We start from the raw sequence: 21,185 nt of genomic DNA, 5'->3' as shown, positions 1-21,185 counted from the left end.
GCCACGTTTTTCTTCCATGTCCAATGGCTCCGGCTGACATTGCTCATGGAGTGTGTGCGTGTCTGACTGAGATGCTGCATGAATGGAGGGAGTCTCCTGTGCTTAGCGTGGTGGCTTCCGGCACTTTTGCCTGTGTGGATGCACCATTGGTTGAAGGCATCTCTACTGGCTTCAACTCATGGTTGGACTGCAATGTAGAGGTCATCTAGAGACCAGAAGGGGGGTGATAACTGACTGCCCCCATGTTTAGACCCAGTCTGTACAGAGCTTGTTCTTTTGGGGTGGAGTTTACCCCTCTGCAGAAAGCCAGCGCAAGACCACTGCAGTCCCGTGAGCTCCGGGCCTCACTTCAAGGGCTGCTTGGGCCCAACAGCAACAAAAGTCTAGCACGAGACCTGAGCACAAGGGTGACCACTCGCTCAGGGGTGTCCGTACAACTGCTGGGTTTGCAGCGGACAGTCATTTGTGCCTTCCCAGGGTAGGGGCAGGGGTGAGGGGGGTTTGGCCCTGATCTCACTCCCCTGCTGTAAATCAGGTGTGACTCCACAGTTTGGGGCCAGGTGTTGGCAGCGGGGCAGGCCCTGCAGTGTGATGTCCAGAAGGGGGTTGGGGCCTTCCTGAATGCTGTATCCAGCATTGCCCATTGGTGCCATTGTAATCATGGACCTCACCAGGCCGGTTCTCCTCTCCAGGAGGTTCGGGGATATAGAGAATCCCAGGTCCTATTTAAAATGAAAGGGTGAGATTTTAGCCTTGGTGGGTGCATGTTGGGGCAAGTGTGACATCCCTTGGGGGACTCAGGATCCAGACGGCAAAAAGCAAGGCCCAACATTATGATGAATTCTTAAGCCAGTCTCTGACCCTGGCCCCTGACATGGGCTGTCCCACCTCTGATTGTGCGTGGGGATATGGGAAGAGCATGTCCTTGGCTATGGGATGGGGGGACAGCTAAGCTAGACTACTCCGGAGCCTCCGAGCCTCCCCCACCCTCGAGAGGGGTCGACTCAGGCCCACCGTGCCCCCAGAAATCAGAAGAATATGTAAACTCCTGGTGAAAGGAAACCCTGGAGATGAAAGAAATGACCAAAAGGATGCCAGAGCTGTGAGGTGCCTGGGGGATGGGAACATCCCGCTCCAGCTAGTGTCATGGAAACATGTGCATGGGTTTTGTTGTTGTGTTTTTTCTCTATATTACAAAAGGTGCTTTCAGGTTTTCTTTCTGCCTTAGGGATGCACTGACTAGCTAACAAGAGCGGGTCCCTGCAGAGCAAGACAAAGGGCCCAACAGAGCACCTGGGCAGCCCCGAGTGCCAGGGCCCGGGGAGCCTGGGTGGGGGGGCACACAGCTCATACAGCCCCCTCAATACTCCCCTTGCTACCCTAGCCCCAAACCAGCCTCAGCCCTGCCTGAAAGAAGTGCGCACGCAAATGTGGATTGCATATGGTAAGTGCTTTGGGGTAGCAGCATCGCTGACCAGGGCCTCAGCTGCCTGAGGGGGAGGTGGCAGTGCCACAGCCCACCGATTGCTCCTTGCTGCAGCAGAACTCCCTTCTCCTGGCTTTGCCGCTCTCAGACAGCTCTGCCCCAGGCCCGAAGGCCCTTTGGGACAATGTGGGGAGGTGGGAGATGCTTCTGCAGAAGACCAGGCGGCCTGGCCAGCCCAGGCCCAGCCCCCAGAGTCTGCATGGGAACATCTGCAGGGAAGGAGGCGACACACTCAGCACTAAGACATCTCCCATCCGCATTGCCTGCCCCTTGCTCTGCTTTTCTCCTCCCTGCCTTACCACACCACGCCCAACGCAACCCCGCCGGGTCCCCCACAGCCCAGCCCCCCGCAACCCCTGTCCTTTGCAAAACATCCTGCCCCGCCGTCAGACTGGGAAGCGCAGGCCCTGGGGCCTGAGCATGTGGCCGTGCCCTTCCTAGGAAACGGGTCCAGGGACCGGACTGCAGCCTTTGCTGCCCATGCTGCCTCTTGGAGCTGGCGAGGCCGCATCTCCAGCTCCCGCTCAGCTTAGCAAACCGGTGCGCTGGGCACCTCAACAGGGTTTTGTTGTTCTTCTCAACAAAACGAATTGATTTGATTGCAAATTAAGATTGCCGGGAAGATCCAAATGATTCCCCCCCGCTGGATCCTGGGACTCGGGACCGGGTGTGGGAGTGGCCAGGTGCTTCACAGCTGATCTCCAGGGTTCTAGTCCCACCCCCTTCGGAGACATCTGCCCTTTTTAAAGAAACAGCGCGCTAATACCAACGACAAATTCCATCACCACCACAACTGAAACCACCTCCCCTTCCTCCCTAATCCGCCCGGGAGGAAGGGTGTTGGCCACCTGTGCATGGCCATGCTTGCTCGCTTTGGTCAATCAAAAGGAAAAGAAGAAAAGGAACACAATGCAAAAATCCCGCCTCCCCTCCCACCCCTGCACAAAAACCCCACCAGAAGAAAATTCCCGCCCCCCCCGTGCCCGCACCCTGCAGGTTTGTAATCAGTCACTGAGAACCTTAGCTAAAAGATTTATCACTGTAGACAAAACAGGTATTGCATATTTTTCCATACAGGATGCACTTTGTATTAACAGCTGGAAGACGTATACGAGGGGAAGCTGTTAAAAAACAGAGAGAAAAAGGGATGGTCTGGCAACTCTGCCCAACACAAGGAGAAAGGGAACATGCACATGGCTACTATGGACAGCTATTTCCTTGTTTGGGCAAGGGAGGGCAAGGCTGAGGGCGATATGGAGAGATCCCCTTGGCTGATGGCACCAGCAGGCTGGAGCGAATTGGGAGGGACAAGGCGCTCGATCCCGACCAGCTGCCATCAGCCCCCGACACTGCACCTGGGAGTCCATCAGTGTCAAGCGCTGCCACGTTGATGGAAACCCAATAAAGTTCCTTAGTCATTTATTCTTTATCCTTTCTGCCAATATGGAGGTGCCTGGTTAGAAAATAACATGACAGTGAGGGCAGACAGATCGGTCGTCTCAGGTACGCTGGGGTGGCACTGGAGTAACTCCATCCACACACATGGGGTTATCACGGCATAAGACCGGAGTAACTCCAGTAGCCGCAAACAGGGCCAGGAAGGGCATAAAATAGATAAAAGCAGGACGAAAAGGAGATGCCCTGGATTCACGCCGGTGTTGCTGAGACGAGAGTCTGGCACATTGCGATGATATCACAATATTTCCGAGCCACAAGGAATCTTCCCAATGGTGTCCGAACACACGGTTTAACAAAAAAGGTTAACAAACCAACAGCCCCAAATTGAACTGTGAACGTTTTTACAAATGGCAACATGTCCCATCCCCCCTTTAGTTACTACGAGACCCAGTGCATGCAGTTATTCCTGTGCAGTGATATCAGTAGAGTTAATACTTAGTCTTCGAAGGCAAGGCACATCATGTGGTATAAAATTTCGTGCAAATTAGGAAAACATGGATTTTTTTCACTTTTTTTTTTCTTTTTATACATCGTTTTGGAAGGGGGGAAGGTAGAGCCAGTTATACAGTCTGCCATGCACATTATCAGCCATTCGCTGATTGGTTGAGCTAGGTCACATGAGTTCCTGTTAAAGCACCATGCAGTTTATTTGTAATTTTTTTTTTTTGTAATTTTTTCTTTTTTCCCCCCTCTCCATCAATTGCCCTTTTCTTTGACTTCCTGCATCAGGCCTTTCCACTAGGGGTCTCTGCACTGGGGCCCCTCTTCCCCCTGCCCCTCCCCTGTTAAGCTGGCCCTGGTCCTCGGGGCTCTGCAGTGCTGACGGACCATGCATATAGCTGCTTGGGATCAGGTGGCTTGACCCCAGGTGCCTGGCGTAGAGTGGGGCCTACGTGACAGCCCTTTGCTCAACTCTCCGCTGCAAAACTGGGCTGGGATCCAGCAGGGTCCCCTCCCCAGGGCTGGTGCTGGCTGTGGTCGGTGTCCGGCTGGGATGCAGGTGCTGGGAGCTGCAGGAATCGTACCGGGGCTGGGCGCTTCGGCAGAGCGACTTGCTGGAAGCTCCAGGGAAGCAGGGAGCAGAGTGGAAGCTGGATGGGAAGGAGCTGCCGCACGTCCTTCCTGTGCGACTCAGCCTTTGGTTTAATGCTGCTTACAAAGCCACGGGTACCTGCATAAGAGGAGCAGCTGGATCCCTCTGTGTTGGGCTTCAGGGACTCATTCGAAGGGGAGCTCGCTGTGTCACCTTTGGGATCAGCACCCAGATGCCACTGGGGACACGATGCACAGATGCGCACTGCCTGAGTGGGAGCCCGGCTCTGATGGGCATGGAGGTGGCGGGGCGTTCGTGAGTGACTCTTGGAGGTCGGCACCTACTGCAGCCTCCACTCCTGCCCAGTTACTGATCAGGTATCAAAGCTGGGCCTGGATCTGTCTGTGCACCCCTGGACTGGACTCAAGGTGCAGCCACGGGCTGGCCGGTGGACGGACTGGCACTGGAGCTCTTTGCCCACCTGGGATGACTCGTGGGCACAGGGGGAACCTGCCTGGCACTGCCTGAAGTGGATGCTGGGCCCTCTGCAGACAGGTGGTGGGAGGTGCCTGGACCGGAGTGGACCACCTGCCTGGAATGGACACAGGCTGGCGTAGAGGCGGCTGAATGTTTCCTGGCCCCCAGATGGGGACAGTTCCTTCCCCTCGCCCATCTGCTCCGTTGCCATCAGCCTGCACAGCCCTCTCTCCTCTGCTGTCCCCTTCAGGTTTCTTGTCACCTCTTTCCTTCTCCTGCCTCACCACTGCTGGAGTCAATGTGGCCTGGCTGGTGGTGGCATCCCCATGTTCCCTGCTCCCCTGCACAGGGAGGAGAAGAGCAGCATCCAGCACCCTGGAGCAGGGCAGAGGCTGGCTGGCTCTGGCTGGCAGAAAGCAGGGCGGGTGGGTGATGGGCCCAGCTGCAGAAGGGGCCCTGGCCTGGGGATATCTTTCAGGAGTGGGGCACAGGGGGTGAACTGGGGACAGGCTGTGACACTAGTGCTCATGGGGGTGTCAGGGTTTCACCAAGGGTAGGTGGGCAGGTAAGTGCCAGCCCTGCTGTGAGTGGATGAACCTTTTCCCCACCTCCCAAAGGGCCTCGATAGTCCCAAGGCCAGGGACTGACATGATTAAGTCTGGGATTCCCCAGCCCTGCGGTGTCTGGGGGCTGGCCTGGTGCTGGGGCTCTGTAGGTTGGGTGCAGGTAGTGGGGTTTGCTGGATTCCTGCAGAGCTGGTGCCTCAGTCCTGCTGCTGAATCTCCCTTCCTCTCCCGCAGGGTCACTAGGGGAAGGAAGAAGGGGGAAAGCAGCCCCGTGTCTCCTGCAGCCTCTGTAAAGCAGAGGAGAGCCCTAGGGAGGAGCCCCTGGCCCTGTGGTGGGTGGGGTGGTTGGGGGCAGCCCACGAGCATCCTCCTGGGGTCTAAGGCACTAACCAGTGTGTGGGCCAGGGAGGGAGGAGAGCGGATCTGCTCCCTCAGGCCCCGTCACAGCCCACGGACGGCTTGGTCAGTGTCCAGCGTTGCTCTTCTCCATGATGAGACAGTGCCTGGGCAGGAACTGGGCTTCAGGCATAGCAGGGGGACAGGATTTTGTGTCCTTGGTTGCTGAAGACCCTGGCCATCACCCTGTGCAGACTTTGTTCCTCCAAGGAGATCTGAAGGGCCAGGCTGCACCATGTTACTGTGCAAAGTACGCCTGTGTGACTGAGAGCAGAGTTTGGCTCAGTGGGTCACTTCTGCTGCCACTCTGTTTGCTGGCATGTCCACAAAGATGGGCCCTTCCCAGCCACCCCACGCATCCTGGCAGGGGCCTTGGGTCCATCCCTGCCATATCCTTGAGGCTTCCCAGGCAACATTACCACCGTGCACCTGTTCCTCGCAGCAGCAATGATCGAAGCCAAAACCCAGGTCCAGAGAATAAGCAAAAGCTGTTCTCAGCCCAGGAGTTGCCAGCTGTCCAGGATCATGTGCTGGGCAGTGTCTGCGAAGAAGTGGGTTCATCTGCTTTATTCCAGCTGCTTGGCATCTAAGGACACCTTCTAGGGCCCTGGCACAGCAAGGGATCCATGTGCCAGCCTAGAAGGCAGGAAACGGGCAGGAAGAGAGAACAATGGAGAGGTTTGCCCTGCCAGGCAGGTGAAGTCGCAGGTCTCTGTCTTGCAACGAGCAAACCGCAGAGCCAACAGCATGCAGGTGCCTCTGCCTCCCACAGCTTGCTCCATCCAGGCCAGCTCTGCTCAGGGAGGGCAGGAAGCAGGAGTTTCCCAGTCCCTCATGGCAAAATGAGTTGACAAATGGTGAGGCCAGATGCCCTGGTCTCTGTTGGTGCAGCATGTGTGACACGGGGAAGCTGGGCCTCTGCAGCCAGCCGGATAGTGCTGTTCCGTCCCCAAGATCAACCAAGAAGGTCTGTCTGATGTACTGCTTGTGATTCATGATCCGTGACCGTCCGGGGGAGTGAGGCCCCATCGGACCTGTGCTGGGGTGGTCTCTCCTGCTTGGTGCACATCCCGGCTCTCCAGCTCATGGAGTTGAACTCAACTGATTTCCCCCAGTATATCTGCACTTGGTGCTCTCCAGCCTAGGCCAGGCAAAGGGTGATTCAATCTGGCTTCCTGCCTTGTGTGCAGGGACCTCATTAACGCTATGGGGAGAAGGATAGATGCAAGGCCCTTGCAGGCCAGGGGAGATGCCACAGCTCCTGGTGGCCTGGCCCTTCCCACCGCACTACTCTCCGTGGGGTGTGAGCTTTCCAAACCAGGAGGACTGGGATACAAAATTCAGGCACTTTAACCAGTCAGTGACGGCTTTCTGCCTCCGAGCTGCGGTTGCTGGGAATGTGATGGCATCACCTCACAGCAGGGCTGAGCAGGGAGGGGCTCACAGTGGGGAAGGGGAGCCTGCGAGCTGGATGGGGGGGGCTTCTGGTCCCTGCAGGTAAGAGCACAGGACCCCTAGCTAACCCGAGTCGGAGTCAAAGGCTGACTTTGCCACCGCAAGGGGGGCTGTCTGCTTGCGGCGTGGCCTCTCAGGGAGAAAGACTCTGTCTCTACAAACTGTCCCAGCAAGCCAGTGCTGGGAACCAGGTGCCACGAATGGGCTTTGCTATCATTCCCTCTTCAAAGTGCATTTCCTACAAAATGTGCAACACAATCACAGCCATCTTGCCCCCAGCCCACACAGTCCCTGCTCACTGGCACGCAGAGCTTTGCACATACAGGTGTGCCCAGGTCCCATGCCAGCCCTCCCACCCAGCTGGCCTGTCTCGCCCTGCCCAGACCTGCCATTTAGGGACAGGCCTTAGCCTAAGTCAGTCTCATTTCCAGTATGACAGCAGGCCCTGGCCCATCACGAGCTGCTCTTACAGCTTACCAACCCAGAGTCTGTCCCCGCCTCACCTCCCTGCCCCAGCACAAAGGAAATGCACAGAAGGAACTGTGGTAGCAGGAGACATGGCCTGCGCTTGCCAGGAGCTGCAAATGGAAAGCTACAGTATGGGAAGCTCACCAGGCTACATCACGGAAGCCACGCGCCACGGTCATCCCTGGCCAGGTGCTGGTCCTGGCAAGACTTGGGGCAGGGTGGCGGAGCCGTCATGCTGCACTGCGGAGGAACCCAACCCTGGCCTCATTCCTTCTGCTGTGTCGAAGGCATTGCAGAGACAGACCCGCTTCCCCTGGACACTGTGGCTGTCCCAGGTCTGGAGTGGGGCGAGAGTGGGGGAGGTGCCAGTGGACTTGATTGTCCGTGGAGGAAGGGCCTGGAATTTTGGATTCCAGGAGTTTCCATAATGCAGTCGTTAATTTGTAATTAAGAAATTTCACCTCTGGGATTTGAGACCCAGTGATAATTTGCAGTGCCTGGCCATGCCAATCCACACAGCAGTATGCTCTGCTCTTTGTGGGCTGCCCTACCCTCCTGCTGCACCCACTTGTGCCCATCACAAGTCTTGTGCCCCTCCCCTCCGTCTCCTCCCTGCAATGCCCGTCGCACAGTATCTCCCAGCTGTGGAAATGCCACTCACCGAAGCCCAGTGCCCTGCTCCACGGCCAGCCTGCCCTTGACCGGGAGCATGGGGCTGGGGTGCTGCTGAACCCAGGTCCTGCTCCCCACGCACGCACTGAGGGTGGAGACCTGAGGCAGGAGTCATGGAATCCCCTTCCCCTTCCGTAGATGGTCACGGACAAAGGCAACTGGAGAAGTGGGAGGATGAGAGGGGCCGTGTCCCTGCATCCCTGCAATACTGCTGCTCCAAGGAGTCCCGCGGGGATGTCGCTCACTCCTGCCCCCAAAGAGCATTTAATGGCATAGAGGATTTCAGAAAAAACAAAGGAAAGGTGTACACGTCGTCCGAACGCTGGGGCAGCGGGAGGCTGGAGGCATCTTGTTTGCAGCGTGTCTGGGGTGGAGCGGGAAGCGACAGCACTAACGAGAGATCTCCTGACCCACCCGGCGCCCATGGGCTCAGAAGCAACTGGCCGCTGTGCTCTGAACCCGCCGTCTCATTCCTAGAGCCCTCCCGGGAAGTAGAAAGTTTGCTGCGGGGCGGGCGAGGGTGCCCGGCGGGGTTTGTTCTTTTTCATTCACAAGAGGCAAAAATGAAACAGGAAACGAGAAAGACAATTTTGCATATACAACCCTTTGGAGAGTGGCAGCAAGACTCCAGCGCCGTGGCTGCGGAGACGGCCAATGGGACGAACTGCGTTGCTTCTCTTGCCAGGTTGACCGATGGGACAAATAGTGTTTGTGGCGAGTCTGCCTGGGCGGCCATGTGTGCACGCGGGGCTCGCTTGGTTTTTAGGGGGTTTTTTTCTTGGTTTTTAGTTTCTAAAAAGGTTTGAACCTTTTTTTTTCTCTCTCTCTCTCTTTCCCTTCGTTCTTCCTTCCTTCCTTCCTTTCTTGTCACGTTGTGTGTTTGTCGTCGTCATCATTGTGAATTCGCTCTCTCCGTCGTCACCGAAAGGCTGGGCCTGGTCCTGTGGTACGTTTTCCTCTCGGGATGCCTAAAGCAGAGGAGGAGGGAGGCGAAGGAGGGGGCAGCTGCAGTTATCCTAGGTACCAGGACTGAAGCAGCGAGAAAGGGAAACAAAAGAGAAAGGCTCATGTTAGCGATTTGCCTGCTGCCTGCTCCTGCCACCCCCTTTCCCTCCCACCGGCCGTCGTTCTGTAGGGGCGAAAGGCCACTGGCACTGCCAGCTGCCACTTTGATCCAGGCCTGAGCCTGTGGGTGTTGTGCCATTTGCAGGCAGTTGCGACAGAGCTGTGCTACCAAGAGCACATTAGGGCAAGAAGAGGGGCAGGGAGAGAGAAGGGAGGCGGGCACTGACTGGGGAAGGGAGACATGGCTCTATGCGGGTAAGTCCCTTATTGGCTTGGTGCCTCAGTTTCCCCACTGGTGTGAGGGGCATGTATGCATACTCTGAGGTTTGGGGTGCCCTGAGCAGCTCTGCCTGCTGGCAGGCCTGGAACTGGGAGGCTTCTAGGGAGAGAGGGAGCAAACCCCAGCACAGCGCCTGTCCCACTTGGGGAGGGCATCCACCCCACCGAGCAGGACACAGTGACCCATGCCTGCTGCTGGAGTCTGCCACAGCTGCAGATCACGAGCAGCCTGGACGGCTCTTCCCACGGGCTGGTCTCCTCCCCTGCCTTCTGCACCCCCAGCACCCCTTCATGTTCACAAGCAGGCACTGCACATCCTCACCCCTGTGCTCTTTCATTCACTTTGAAGTCAGGGCATGTTGGACAGGGGCCCCCCGCTTCTCACCCAGACCCGCTGCAAGGGCAGGAGTGTCTAGCTGCCAAGGCTCGCTGAAGCGGATAAAAATAGCAGGGCTGGGTCTTGGCTTGCATGGTTCCCCCTTGCTCTGAGGAGGGAAGGGGCTGCCTGTTAGGGAGGTGGGTTCAGGCGCTGCAAAGCAACTCCAGCAATCTGAATACCATTCTGAGCCCCTCCGCCAAGTCACCCTTCCTGTGCCTCAGTTTCCCTGTCTTTGTGGTAGGGACAAAGATGCCGACCTCCTTTGTAAAGCACTGATCACCTCGGAGACGGGCACCATGATCTGTAACTGGACTTAACCCTTCCCTGCCTCAGAACTAGGCTGTGAGCATACACCAAGTTACCGTTGCGTACCCAGGGCCTCACAAACATCTGGACAGACAGCCGGGCATATGTGGGTGTCATGGCTGCAAAGATCTACTGCAATCTTCTAGATGGCCCTACTGCCCAGCCTGGGCCACAGGCTGCACTGAACTTGGTGCTGCTTCTAGTCCAATAGCTGGAGAACGTCTTGCCCAAGAAGCATGCATCTGAGCTTAAATATTCCCCGAGATGGCAAATCTCCCTCCTGCCACAGCAGCACCACCCTGGCCTGCCTGACTTGAGACTATCGTGGCTAACTACATTTCCCTCTCCCATGGGAGCCTTACGCCCCATCTAGCTGCCCTGGGACCTTGTTGCCGCTCTACTCTGATCTCAGAGGCTCCGACCACGCAGCAAGCGTGCCCTGCCATGCAGAGGGGAACGCACCAGCCCCCCTGCTGTGCTTGGCCTCTTCTGACACAGTTCACTGCTATGACTGGGGCACAGGGATAATCACTGCAGAACGGGGGCCAGGACTGTCTCCCCGGAGGCTCATGGGGAATTATAGTGCGCTGACTCCGGCCCACCAGAGCCACCAACATGAGCCAGCAAGCACCAGTACCATGCCAGCCTGCCCCCTCCCAGCTGGTCTGACAGTTCTCACCTCTCAGCCCTGCAGACCCACATGCCCAAGAGCTCAGATCAGGTCAGGAGCAGGCCTTCCCCGTCACCCCGCACCTCTGAGGACACGTTCAGGAGTGACAACCCAGGGGCTTCCGAGGGAAACACCTGGGAAACCTGCATGAGGGGGACACTGGCCAGAGCAGACGGGGCCTGACCAGCTGCGCCCTTCTGGCCCATGGCCCAGGGTGGGGACAGGCACCTCTTGCTCCTTTGCCAGCCGCGGATGGTTTAGTTTGGCAATGGGCTCCTTTTTAGCCCCGAGAGCCCAGGTGCAGGGTCCTGGCCTGGGATGCTGGCAGCCCTGAGCTTACAAGGGCCTCTGGGATCTTGGCAAATCATAGATGGCAACATGCAGGCTGTTTTGGCCCATAGGACCAAGTCTCCCCATTTCTGTCACCAAGCTGTGGGGCATCTATATAAAGGGGTAAGAACAAGGTTTCCCCGCAGGTTGTAATGCCAGAAGGGATCATTTGCAATCATCTAGTGCGGAGGTGCTTAAATTTAGTGGTGGGGGAGCAGTGCAGCCACTCCCGTTACTAATTTCCAGACCTGTGGGGAGCTCCACAGGCCAGACAGACAGGGCCTTGCAGGCTATTTTGGGTGTACAAGGTGGAGTGGGCCCAAATCCTAGCATGTGGAGCTGGGTAGGGGCAACATGGGGCCTGATCCTGGCATGCAGGGCCCAATTCTGGCACAAGGGACCAGGTGTGGGTGGCATAGGGCCTGATTAGGGAGACCACCCATCCCTAATTGGGCAGGACAGTCCTGGAATGAGAACATCAAGTCCCAGTCCAGGACTGCACGATTCTGGGACAGCATTTGTCCTGGATTTGCGATATCATGCAGGGATCCAGGTTTCCCATTTGCCAGGGAAAATAGTGGGAAATGGCGGGTTGCCCCTGGAATGCTGCTTGGGGCTGGGGGAGGGGTGCCACGTGCATGTGCGCACCTGCACGCATGCACATAGCCGGGATCACAGCCAGGCAGCGCAGAGAGCAGCTCCTTGCAGGTAAGTCTGTAAGGAGGAGGGGGAGGCAGATTGAGGCCACCACAGCAAGGGAGGGAGTGTGGTTGAGGCTGGGGATGCTGCTCAGCCAGGGTGGGGCATGAGGCCTGGGTGTAGAGTGGGCGGCTTGTCCGGGGGCAGCAATGGGGCCAGCTCCCTGCTGCTGTGTGTGCCCCCTGTGGGGACAGGGGGGGACATGTGCCCCCCCCCCCCAATTTGTACGCAGGGCTGGGACAGATATGGGCTGCCTGTTGCGGTCTCAGGGCTCCCCGCGCCACCATGGTGAGGTCCCCCTGCCTGCCTGGCTGTAGCGGGGGTGGCACTGGTGTGGAGTTGTGCCCCCCACTGCTGCTATGTGGGCAGGGGGTGCCTTGCCATGGCAGCGTGGCTTCCTGGGGGAAAGGCAGCAGTGTGGGGAGTCCTGAGCCTGCAGTGGGCAACCCATTCCTCTCTGCTCAGCTGTGCTCCAGCCGTGCCTCCCTGGCAGAGGAACTGGGGGTTGGGGAGGGGCAGGCTTGTGTCCTGTCTTTCCGTTTTGAAAAAGTGGTCACCCTAGGCCCGATCCCAGAGCATAAGATCTGATCCCAGCACGTGGGGTCAGGCAGGGCCCCAGGGCCTGATCCTGGCATAGGGTCCGATCCTGGTGTACAGGGATGGGGTGGGGCCAAATCCCAGTGCATGGGGTTGATCCAAGGCCACAGGGGGCTTAATCCAGCCTATGCACCAGCCCCATGCCACTCATCTGGCCTGCCCAAGTACCCCTTACCTTGTCTGAAGACCGGCAAGTGCCCAGATACAGCATCAAGATATACAAGATAGGTGTAAGACAGACAGGTCACTGGGGTGGGGTGAGAGGCTGGGAGGAGTCTCTGGCACAAGGCTGGAATGGGGCCTGGATTATGTATTTTATCAGAGTGTTTTTCTCCCAAGGGTCACTCAAGTGGTTGTGTCAAGTGGGAGTTAAATATAGCGCAGCTCAGAAGCTGCAATGCAAACTCTTTCCCTTCTCTGTTCAGTGGAATTCCCTTCTCCCTCCTACTACATCTCCAGCCACCATAAAGCATCCGCCAGTGGAGAGGACCTGAATTTCCAAGGTGTGTCACCTCCCTCAGCCCTCGCTATGTCAGAGGACGGCAGGCAGAGCTTCCAGGATTTCCCACCCCAGCACCCAGGGGAGGTTCTCTGGGCATGGTCACCTCAAAGGCTGCGCGAGCCTGAGGGCATCTGGACAGAAGCAATTGGATCGGCAACCCCAGCCAGGCGAAGGCAACCGGAGTGCGCTGTCACTGCTGCTCTCCAAACCCCAGCTGCAGCCCAGCCTAGGGAGAGGCAGCCGTGGGGAGGGACAGCAGGGATGTAAAAGCCTCCATTAGTGCCACTGCCGCCTCCTCTGATCCTGGAAGCAGAGGTCTGTAATTTGCTGGATTCCTCTGTAATCACACAGCTTCCCTCCTGGTTAACTGGCACTGGGTGGGCGCCCACGGTGTGGGCTGGCCTCTGAACCCCAGCCCGTGGGGCGGATCGCCTCCACCCTCCGCAGAGACCAGGCCTTTGGTGTGGTTTAGGCCTGTTATAATTAGCCAAGAGAAGGAACGTGTGCAGGGCAGGCCTGTCTCCTCCTCGTGGCCCCAGCGGAAGGTGTGTGGGGCAGAGGGCAGCGAAGGCTAGCCCAGCCTCCTCCCAGCCGGGGGGGCGGGAGTCCTCCCTGCCCAGTGGCGCCTGTTCGGCAAGTTGTCCTCAGTTCTCAGCTCCCCTTTTCCCACAAGCGCTTAGTGTCACACCAGCAAAATCCTGGCCTGCTCAACACAGGAAGAGGGAGGGAGGCAGCCAGCACCCCAGAGAGCAGGAGCAGCTTTCTGGCCGGCTGCCCTGGGGCACTGGCTGCATTGGGTCAGTGCTCACACCCAAGACAGCTGGCCCCAGGGACGGGGCCTCTCTGCTGGTGTCTGGATCCGCATAAGGGCTCTTCTGTGCTAGGAGCTGCAGCAGGATGGCCTGCCCAGGGCAGCCAGTGGCAGAGCTGGTCTAAGCCCCATCCTGGAGCCATTAGGCAGCACTGCCCCAGCAGGAGGCCCCGAAACCCACCCTTGCATCTGCACTCTGTGCAGGCCACTGGCCCTGGAGCAGGCTGTGGCCTCAGCTGGAGGGTGGTGGCAGGGCAAAGGTGCTCCAACCCAGAGCTGGGCGAGCCGCCACAGTCTACCCTGCACTGTGCCCCAGGCCCCCACTCCTGTCCTGCCCCTGCCCTTGCCCCACCCCATGCTGTGCCATGCTCACCTCACGCCCATGCAGCCCCAGGGTTGCAGTGGGGAGCCTGATGGAGCTGTGCACCCAACTCCCCAGCCCAGGCAGAGCTGGATGTGGGTGCTGCTGCCCAGCCACCACTGCAACACTTCCCCCTGCACTACAGCAGCTGCAGCCTCCCTGCAGTGCCACCAAGCACTGATAGAGATGGGGAATTGCTTCCACCTCCAGCCAGAGAGGCTGGAGGTGGCCCAGGATCAGGCCCAGCAGAACCCCGGTTCTGAAGCAGACCTGGCCCAGCCCTTGAGGCCCTGGGGACCCTGTGCACTGCCCACCCTACGCAGCCTCCATCTGCCCATAAGCCATGCCCTGGATCAGGACCCTGGCTCCCTGCGACCCGTTCCCCATGGTTTCCTCAGTGTCTGGGCCTGGGTCACTTCCTGCTCTGCCACAGAGCAGTGTGTGACCAGGGCAAGTCCCTGCTGCTCAGGGTCTCAATTTCCCACCCTGGCTTTTTCTGGGCCCTGCTGTCAAATACTGAAGAAAGAGCAATGGGGCAAGGTCCTGGTGCCTGTGGGCACAGTGCCAGTGCTGTGAGGTTTGTAAACTACCCAGGAACAAAGCATCAAGGCTGCTGGTTGTGACCCCTGTACAGAACCAGGCCCCTTGCCAGACTCACAGCTCCCAGAATATGTACCCCCACTTCTCCCTGAACCCGATACAAAGCCATGTCCTCAGCACCAGGCACTGTGTGACCCCTCTCCAAATTCATCAGCTTCCTCCAGGTGGCAGGGGCTGGAGGCCCTGCCCACAGGCAGGCATCAGAGCCTGCAGGATCTCTGGCACACCTGTCAGTGCAGGGGTCTGCGCTCATTTTGCCTCTGTTGGTCCCCAATGTCTCCATTTCTCTAGGGCATTGCAGCAAGATCTTGCCTCCCTTTGGAGATGCCTCCCACTCTGAGTCACTCAACCAGAGAGCCATTGCTCTGGGTCACTGGGTTTCTCTGCCGTCTCAGAGCTTGACTGCCTGCCTTTTCCCAGCGCTGTGCTACGACTGGGCAGTGCTGCAGGCCTAAAGTTTGGGTGAGCCCTGGGGGCTGGCCGCATGGGACCATTCAGAGTCTGGTGTTCGTCAGGCTTGCTTTGCAAGAGTCAAGCTGTCCCAGGCAAGTTCCACGGTGGGGCAGGCACCTCAACCCACCGCTGCTATCCCAATGCACAGGGGCCTCCCGTGCTTTGGGCTCCATCCCTCTGTGCAACCCTGTACAATATTTAGTAGCCACTGGGACGCACCCCAGGTGGCTGCATCCTAAGAGCGGGAGAAGTGATCCTCAGCCCTTGGATGGTGGAAGGGCTCTGTGGCAGAAAGCCACTTTGGTTTCTCCCCAAAATCTCTGCCCTGCGACAATGTGATTAGATGGGCCAGCACAGAGGAGTCACACCTCAGCCAGTCTCTTTAGGTAACCTGAGCTGGCTGCATTCCTGAGGGAGGGGGGAAACCTGCTCCCTCTGCCTACGTGACTGGCATCAGCTACCTGGGCGAGGGGCATCTACCTGGGGAGCCGGAATCTGCCCGGCAACTGGTGATGTATTATAAATTGGTTGGCTGACAGCCAACTGGGGCTGACCTCCACTGGCCCAGGTGAATGAGGTCACGAGGGCTATATGTCAGGGGGGGAAGGAGGCTCGCTCTCTTTGGCCATGAGGTGAAGCAGCAGCCATGCAGGGGACACAGAGGAGCTTTACCATCTAAAGTTGCCTCTCTCACCCCAAACTCACAAGCTAGAAACCGCCTGCTTACAGAGGGGAATTTCACCAGCCTCTGGAAGATGCTTGTGAGTAAGCTACTTGAGATCTGATTAGATATTTAGCTGGCAGTAACACAGATGCGTAATCAAAAGGCTACCTCAGCCACACTGTTTGCTCTTTAGGATTTCTAAGATATTGCTCAACCCTGTACCCTAGTTTACCCTACCCCTTGTAACCAATAAAGTTCTCCTTTTTGACTGGTGTGGGAGACTTATTGAGGGGTGGGTCTAAATTATGCCTAAGAGACCTCTTAGATCTGTGGACTAAGGGAGACTTTACTTTTTGCCCCCTGACTTGGGGAAGTGCCCCAAGTGCCTGTACTGGGTCGAGTACCCGTCGGACTATTAGGCCTGTGTTTCCCTGAGGACACGGGGCCAAGACAGTCCCTTCTTGGGGTGGTGGCAGCGATGTTACCCCCAGACTAGCGAGTGTGCTCCAGGAGAGGGGTCAGCCGAGCATAAGGCGCTCCTAGGGAGGCATTTGGAGCCTGGCAGGTGGGCGGGCACAGGGAGGTGGGCGGCTCAACGCAGGAGCGCCCCCTACTGGCCTGCCACAGGCTCAGCCCTGCTGTCTTTGGAGTTGTTAGGAGTTTCCCAACCCCTCAGTGCTGAGCAGAATGGGGAGGAGGCAGCTACTTTAATACAGGGACAATGAACACACTACATGAGGGTCTTACAGAATAAGGGCCTGGATGGGACAGACACATGGACATGAGGGGAAGAGATGGTTGAAACAAATAGAAGGTAAAGGGTGTGCCAGTGGGAGCAGAAGGCAGGTGTATGTGCAGGTTGGGCAGCCTCCAGGCTTGCTTGTCCCTTGCCCAGGTGCCTACTTGTCCTCACCCCAGATGGAGCATGGCCCATGCAAAGGAGAGCAGGGACAAGAGAGAACAGGGCAGTGTGCATAGAGCCCCAGCCTGGGTCCTGGGAGCCTGCCTCTGACTTGTAGGGTGGCCTGCAGGATGCTCCCTGGCTCCTCCAAGCCCCTGTGTCTACCTGCTGTGGAGCCTGTTTGCTGTCTGGGGTGAGGATGCTTTACCCTGGGGCACATACAGCCCCATGCTACTGCCATGCTGCCAGCCGGGAGGGCTCACGTGTCCTTTGAAGGACCATCAGCCAGGCACAATGCTCTCTAGGGGTTGTTGTTCCCCAAGGAAAGTGTTTGCAATTCCCTGTTGTTGAGTATCAGAGGTGGGGACACATAAGACTTCATGACAAGTTCATACGAAGCTCCCACAAAACTGCAGGACAAGACAATAGCAAAACCTGGCAGAGAAGCCAGGAGTCCTAAGCTTCCCTGAGCTGACTTGGAAAACAAAGCCTCCCCCCCATCCCAGAGCTGGGAACCTGCACAGGGGTCTAAGTCTTGCACAACAGACTCAGACCTCTGGCAGGCTGGGTCATGTGGAGCACCCAGGAGCACCCAGCCTGCTTAGATCAGACAGCAGGACCCTGCTGGGGGCATCTCAGCACCCCCTGCATCCTCCCTTACCACCTGCTCTGTCCATCAGCAGGGCTTGGGCAGGGTCCCTCTGAAGTCCTGGCTCCTGCTGTGCTTTGGGCGGGAGAGGGTGGGGAGAAGTTGTACCTCTCGCCTCCAACTTGCTGGAGAGCACTATGAATTATTTGCAGCTCCCTGCATCCCTGGGGCTCCAGCAGCTCAGCTCTGAGCATGGACTGACTGAGTTATATTAATACTTCATGTAGCTGGGGCTGCTCTCTGCATAGGGCCCAAGGGTGGACGGTTAGGGAAGAAACTATGGCCTGCTGGTGTGGGGGGCTGGCACCCTGCAACCACCTTGCAAGTGCATGCACCTGGGCTGCACGCCAACGGGGGCACTGCTCTGAAAAGCGCTCAGCCTAGTGACTAAGGGACTGGCAGGTGGCAGCCAGTTCCTGCTAGCCCAGCACAGGATGCCATAACACAGGGCAGGATCTCTAGTGGGGGATGTGCCTAGATCTCTAGAGTACCTCAGTCAAGTCTCCTCCATCCCAGCAGAAGGGAAGTGCTCCCAGCTCTGGTCCCAGGCCTGGCACCACACAAAAGCTCAGGGGGACTGAACAGGGAAGTTGTAGCACTCTCATGCTTCAGAGCAGGGACCTGCAGTGTTCTGCTGTCCTCAGGAAAAATCACCCTGGTTTGGCCAAACTGTGACCCTCCATGTCTTACTTTGCACATGCTCAGCGGGCAAGCGGCACTCCTGAAAAGTTCTGCTCTGAAAAGTTTGTCTGTAGTGAGCATGCTCTGCCTGCACTCAGCGCATCTGTGCACACACAATCCACATCTGGTGACACACTACATTTTAGTCCAGCACTACCACGGCTGAGTGGGACTTTCCCTGAAACTGCTTTACCTGGCACCCAGGCCACTGCAGGGCCGGGCACGGGAACTAAGTGTGTGTCTACATACTGCAGTGCCATGCAGAGTTCCCCATGCTAAGGAAGCAAGTTCTCTGTCTGTCCGTCTGCCAAGGTTAATTAGCCAAACTGCTAATTGGCAAATAAGCATGGATATCTCTCGGCACCATGGCACTGCATCCTGCTGTGCAGACATCTCCCCAAGTGGGTGCAGGGAGCCTGTCCCTCCTGTGCTTTTGATGTCCCTTTTTCTGGCAGAGGCAGCACAGGGGAGGAGGAAGAGGAAACGAGCTGATTGGAGTGCAGAGGAATAGGAGCCAGGCTAGCTGGGGAGGGGGGAGGTTGGGATGAGAGGCCGGGGAAATGGGGAGAAAGAAATCTCATTGCACGCAGTCCTCTTACGTGGGCGCTCTTTGGGCCCTTCAGCTGAAGGCTTGGGGATAAGGAATGCCTCAAAGGCTTCTTGCCTCCCAAGTAATTGCTAGGCATTGGAGTCAAATAACATAAAAGCAGACATGGAGGTTTATGACTAGCTGACAAAAGCCTTGTCCACATGAGAGAAGCTGCACTGATTGAACAGCCTGGATTTAAAACCCAGCTCTTTACAAGTGGTGCTAATCCCCCAGACAGACACACATTGGTTTGATCCCTGCTTAAACACATTTAGCTTAACTCTAAACCTTCCTCATCTAAACCCATCAGCAAGGCTCACTCTAGCTTAAGAGCACCTAAGTGAAGGACCTGCACCCTTGCAAAGGAATCGATGTGAAGCTATGCAACCTTTCTGGTGTGGACTATTCTCTTTCCCTCTCCATCACTGGACCCTCAGGGGTTGTTTGCATGACGGCATGGCTGACGTCACGGCAGTGCTGGCACAGCAATGGTAGTGGAGTTCCCTGGTGGACACGGGGAACTTGGCGGGAGAAGCAGCCTTTGTGCCAGGCTTGCCATGCCGTTTCCTGAAAGACAAGGTGTAGCTGGCAATAGCCTTTGCACGTGGGGACAGGAGGTATCTGGCATATCTGCATCAGCCGGAGTGTGCCAACGTAGCTAAGCGGAAGTCTCTTGTGGCATTCACCAGCCACCTACAGAGACTTCCAGAGTAGATACAGCCTGCATTTCTAGGCAGAAAAAAGGCCAAACCTTATGCCACTTATGGTTCTAGACAGACTCATGGATTTGGACTTGATTTGGCTGATTTGGCTTGGGACATGAAAAAGTTCTTACATGTCCCAGGCCAGAATGAATCATCAGAAAGGACCAGATGCATTTCCCAAACCCTGGCAGGGGCTGAGTGGCTGCTTTCCATAAAGCCAGGACCGCAGTAGCAGCGAACGGAGTTGCAAACACTTTCAAGAGACCCCCCCTGCAGCCCTGCCTCCTCCCAGCAGGTGGCAGCACCAGTGCCTCACCTGCCAGGATCCCTTGGCAATGCACTTTGCAGCTGGACTGGAGGGGACCTGGGCTCAGCCCCAACATCCCATGCAGTTTCCCTGCTGGCTGCCATCAGGGACCTGCCAGCAACACCTGCCTGCTCAGAACTGGACTGAGCCCTCAGATCATGCACATGGGGACATATCTGAGAAACTGAGGCAGAGGCAAGGGCTAGGGCAGAAAGGAGGGAGACAAGGCGCTTTTGTTCCCCAGGATGGAGCAGAGACACTGGCCGGGCAGAGCAGGGGGCTGCGGATGGCTGGAGCTCTGCAAGCGCTCCTGCTTTGAAGATCTGCTTTCCCTTGGACAGTTCATTCGATCCAGTGGGCCCAGGCAGGGCAGGCCAGGAAGTGGGGAAAGGCCAGGGGAGGGCAGGCAGAGGCAGACACAGTGTTGGCATTCACGTGGCTCTGGGAACACTGTTCATGTACTGCCGGGCACCTGGGAAGCGCCCATCACTCGTGTTCAGGAGGGGTGGGGTAGGATCTGAGGGGAGGGTGCCCCCTTCTGAGGTCCCATCCTACCCCCTAACACTGACTGCCAGGGGACAGTGCTGCCTACTGAAGTCCTCCCCCATGGCCTGCAGCACAGCACCCTCTGTCTCCGGGCTGGGGGCCACTTGCTACTGACTTGGGGGGAGAAAGCACTCTGACTGCATGGTGCCGACTGCTGCACGGCTGGGTCGCTGCTCCACAGCTGACTCAGTGGAAGAATTTTGCCTGCATGGTCCATGGCTTATCTTCGCCACACCAGCTGGTCCCTCCTCCCAGCCCACAGCTAGGAACAGCCCTCACAGCTCATGCACACACAGTATTTCTTTTAGCTACAAGTATAGGGGCTATGACACACCTTTGTGTACTTCCAAGGCCAACCAGTAGAGGTGCAGGTGCACGTGCACACACACACACTATATCCCCACCCCCGCAAGCTCATTGCTACCCATTGTGTTGCTGGTATCATGGGAAAAAGCAATGGTGTAATTAGCGGCGAGGTACAATGAGGGAAGGCTTTTGGCTCTCGTTAAGGATGGAGCGAATGCAGGGGGCTGACTTTGTCGGGTCAGCAATTATGGGGTGTTTCTGAGTGAGTGAGTCCCCGGCAGCAGTCCCAGAGCTGCAGGTCATGCTAGCCAGGGCTCTGCAGGCAGCCTGCTGCATGCTGCACCTGGTCTCTGTGCAAATGCCTTTGTTCCCTGGGGATTAAAACCACAATGAATGAAGTCAGTGTTCACCTGGGCTCCCTCCCAGCCTCTGGCCTCTCCAGAGACACTAGACAAACAGCCCTGTGTTTATAGCCCTTGCATTTATTCCACAAGCACGTGGGACGCAGGGAGAGAAGGGGAAAGCAGAAAGGGAAGGAATTTCCGGCAGGCCGGGGCTCTCTGCTTCCTGACTGACGACTGTGCAGCACCAAGGCGCCAGCACAATGGGCACTAATGGGCACTCTGGCTGGTGCACTTTGGATAAGGGCTGGATGAGTCAGAAAGGCTGCCAGCCCCTCCGGCCCCTTGGCAAGGACTGGGCAGCGCAGGGGGAGCTACAGAGAAGGCTGCAGTCTCTAGGGGCTGGTGAGCCACTGCAGCAGCCACCACCTCTG

The 21,185-nt window shown here is 57.3% G+C and overlaps 1 protein-coding gene across 3 annotated transcripts in view; it reads right to left on the bottom strand.

Moving 5' to 3' along the window:
- Positions 1 to 7,029: 7,029 nt before the first annotated feature.
- Positions 7,030 to 21,185, bottom strand: part of NFIC (nuclear factor I C) — a 184,898-nt gene continuing 170,742 nt past the window's right edge. Inside the window, exon 10 of one of the 3 annotated variants that reach the window (XM_019550589.1) lies at positions 7,030 to 9,040. In XM_019550589.1, the coding sequence (XP_019406134.1) occupies positions 8,904 to 9,040 (137 nt within the window). In that variant the 3' untranslated portion in view covers positions 7,030 to 8,903. The remainder of the gene's footprint in view (positions 9,041 to 21,185) is intronic. The other 2 variants (XM_019550590.1, XM_019550591.1) reach the window with 2 other exon arrangements.

Source organism: Crocodylus porosus, unplaced genomic scaffold (assembly GCF_001723895.1).
Source record: "Crocodylus porosus isolate Cpor-Errol unplaced genomic scaffold, CroPor_comp1, whole genome shotgun sequence".
Classification (NCBI taxonomy): domain Eukaryota; kingdom Metazoa; phylum Chordata; order Crocodylia; family Crocodylidae; genus Crocodylus; species Crocodylus porosus.
The sequence above is the reverse complement of the archived record's forward strand: the minus strand, read 5'-3'. Positions and strand labels throughout refer to the sequence as shown.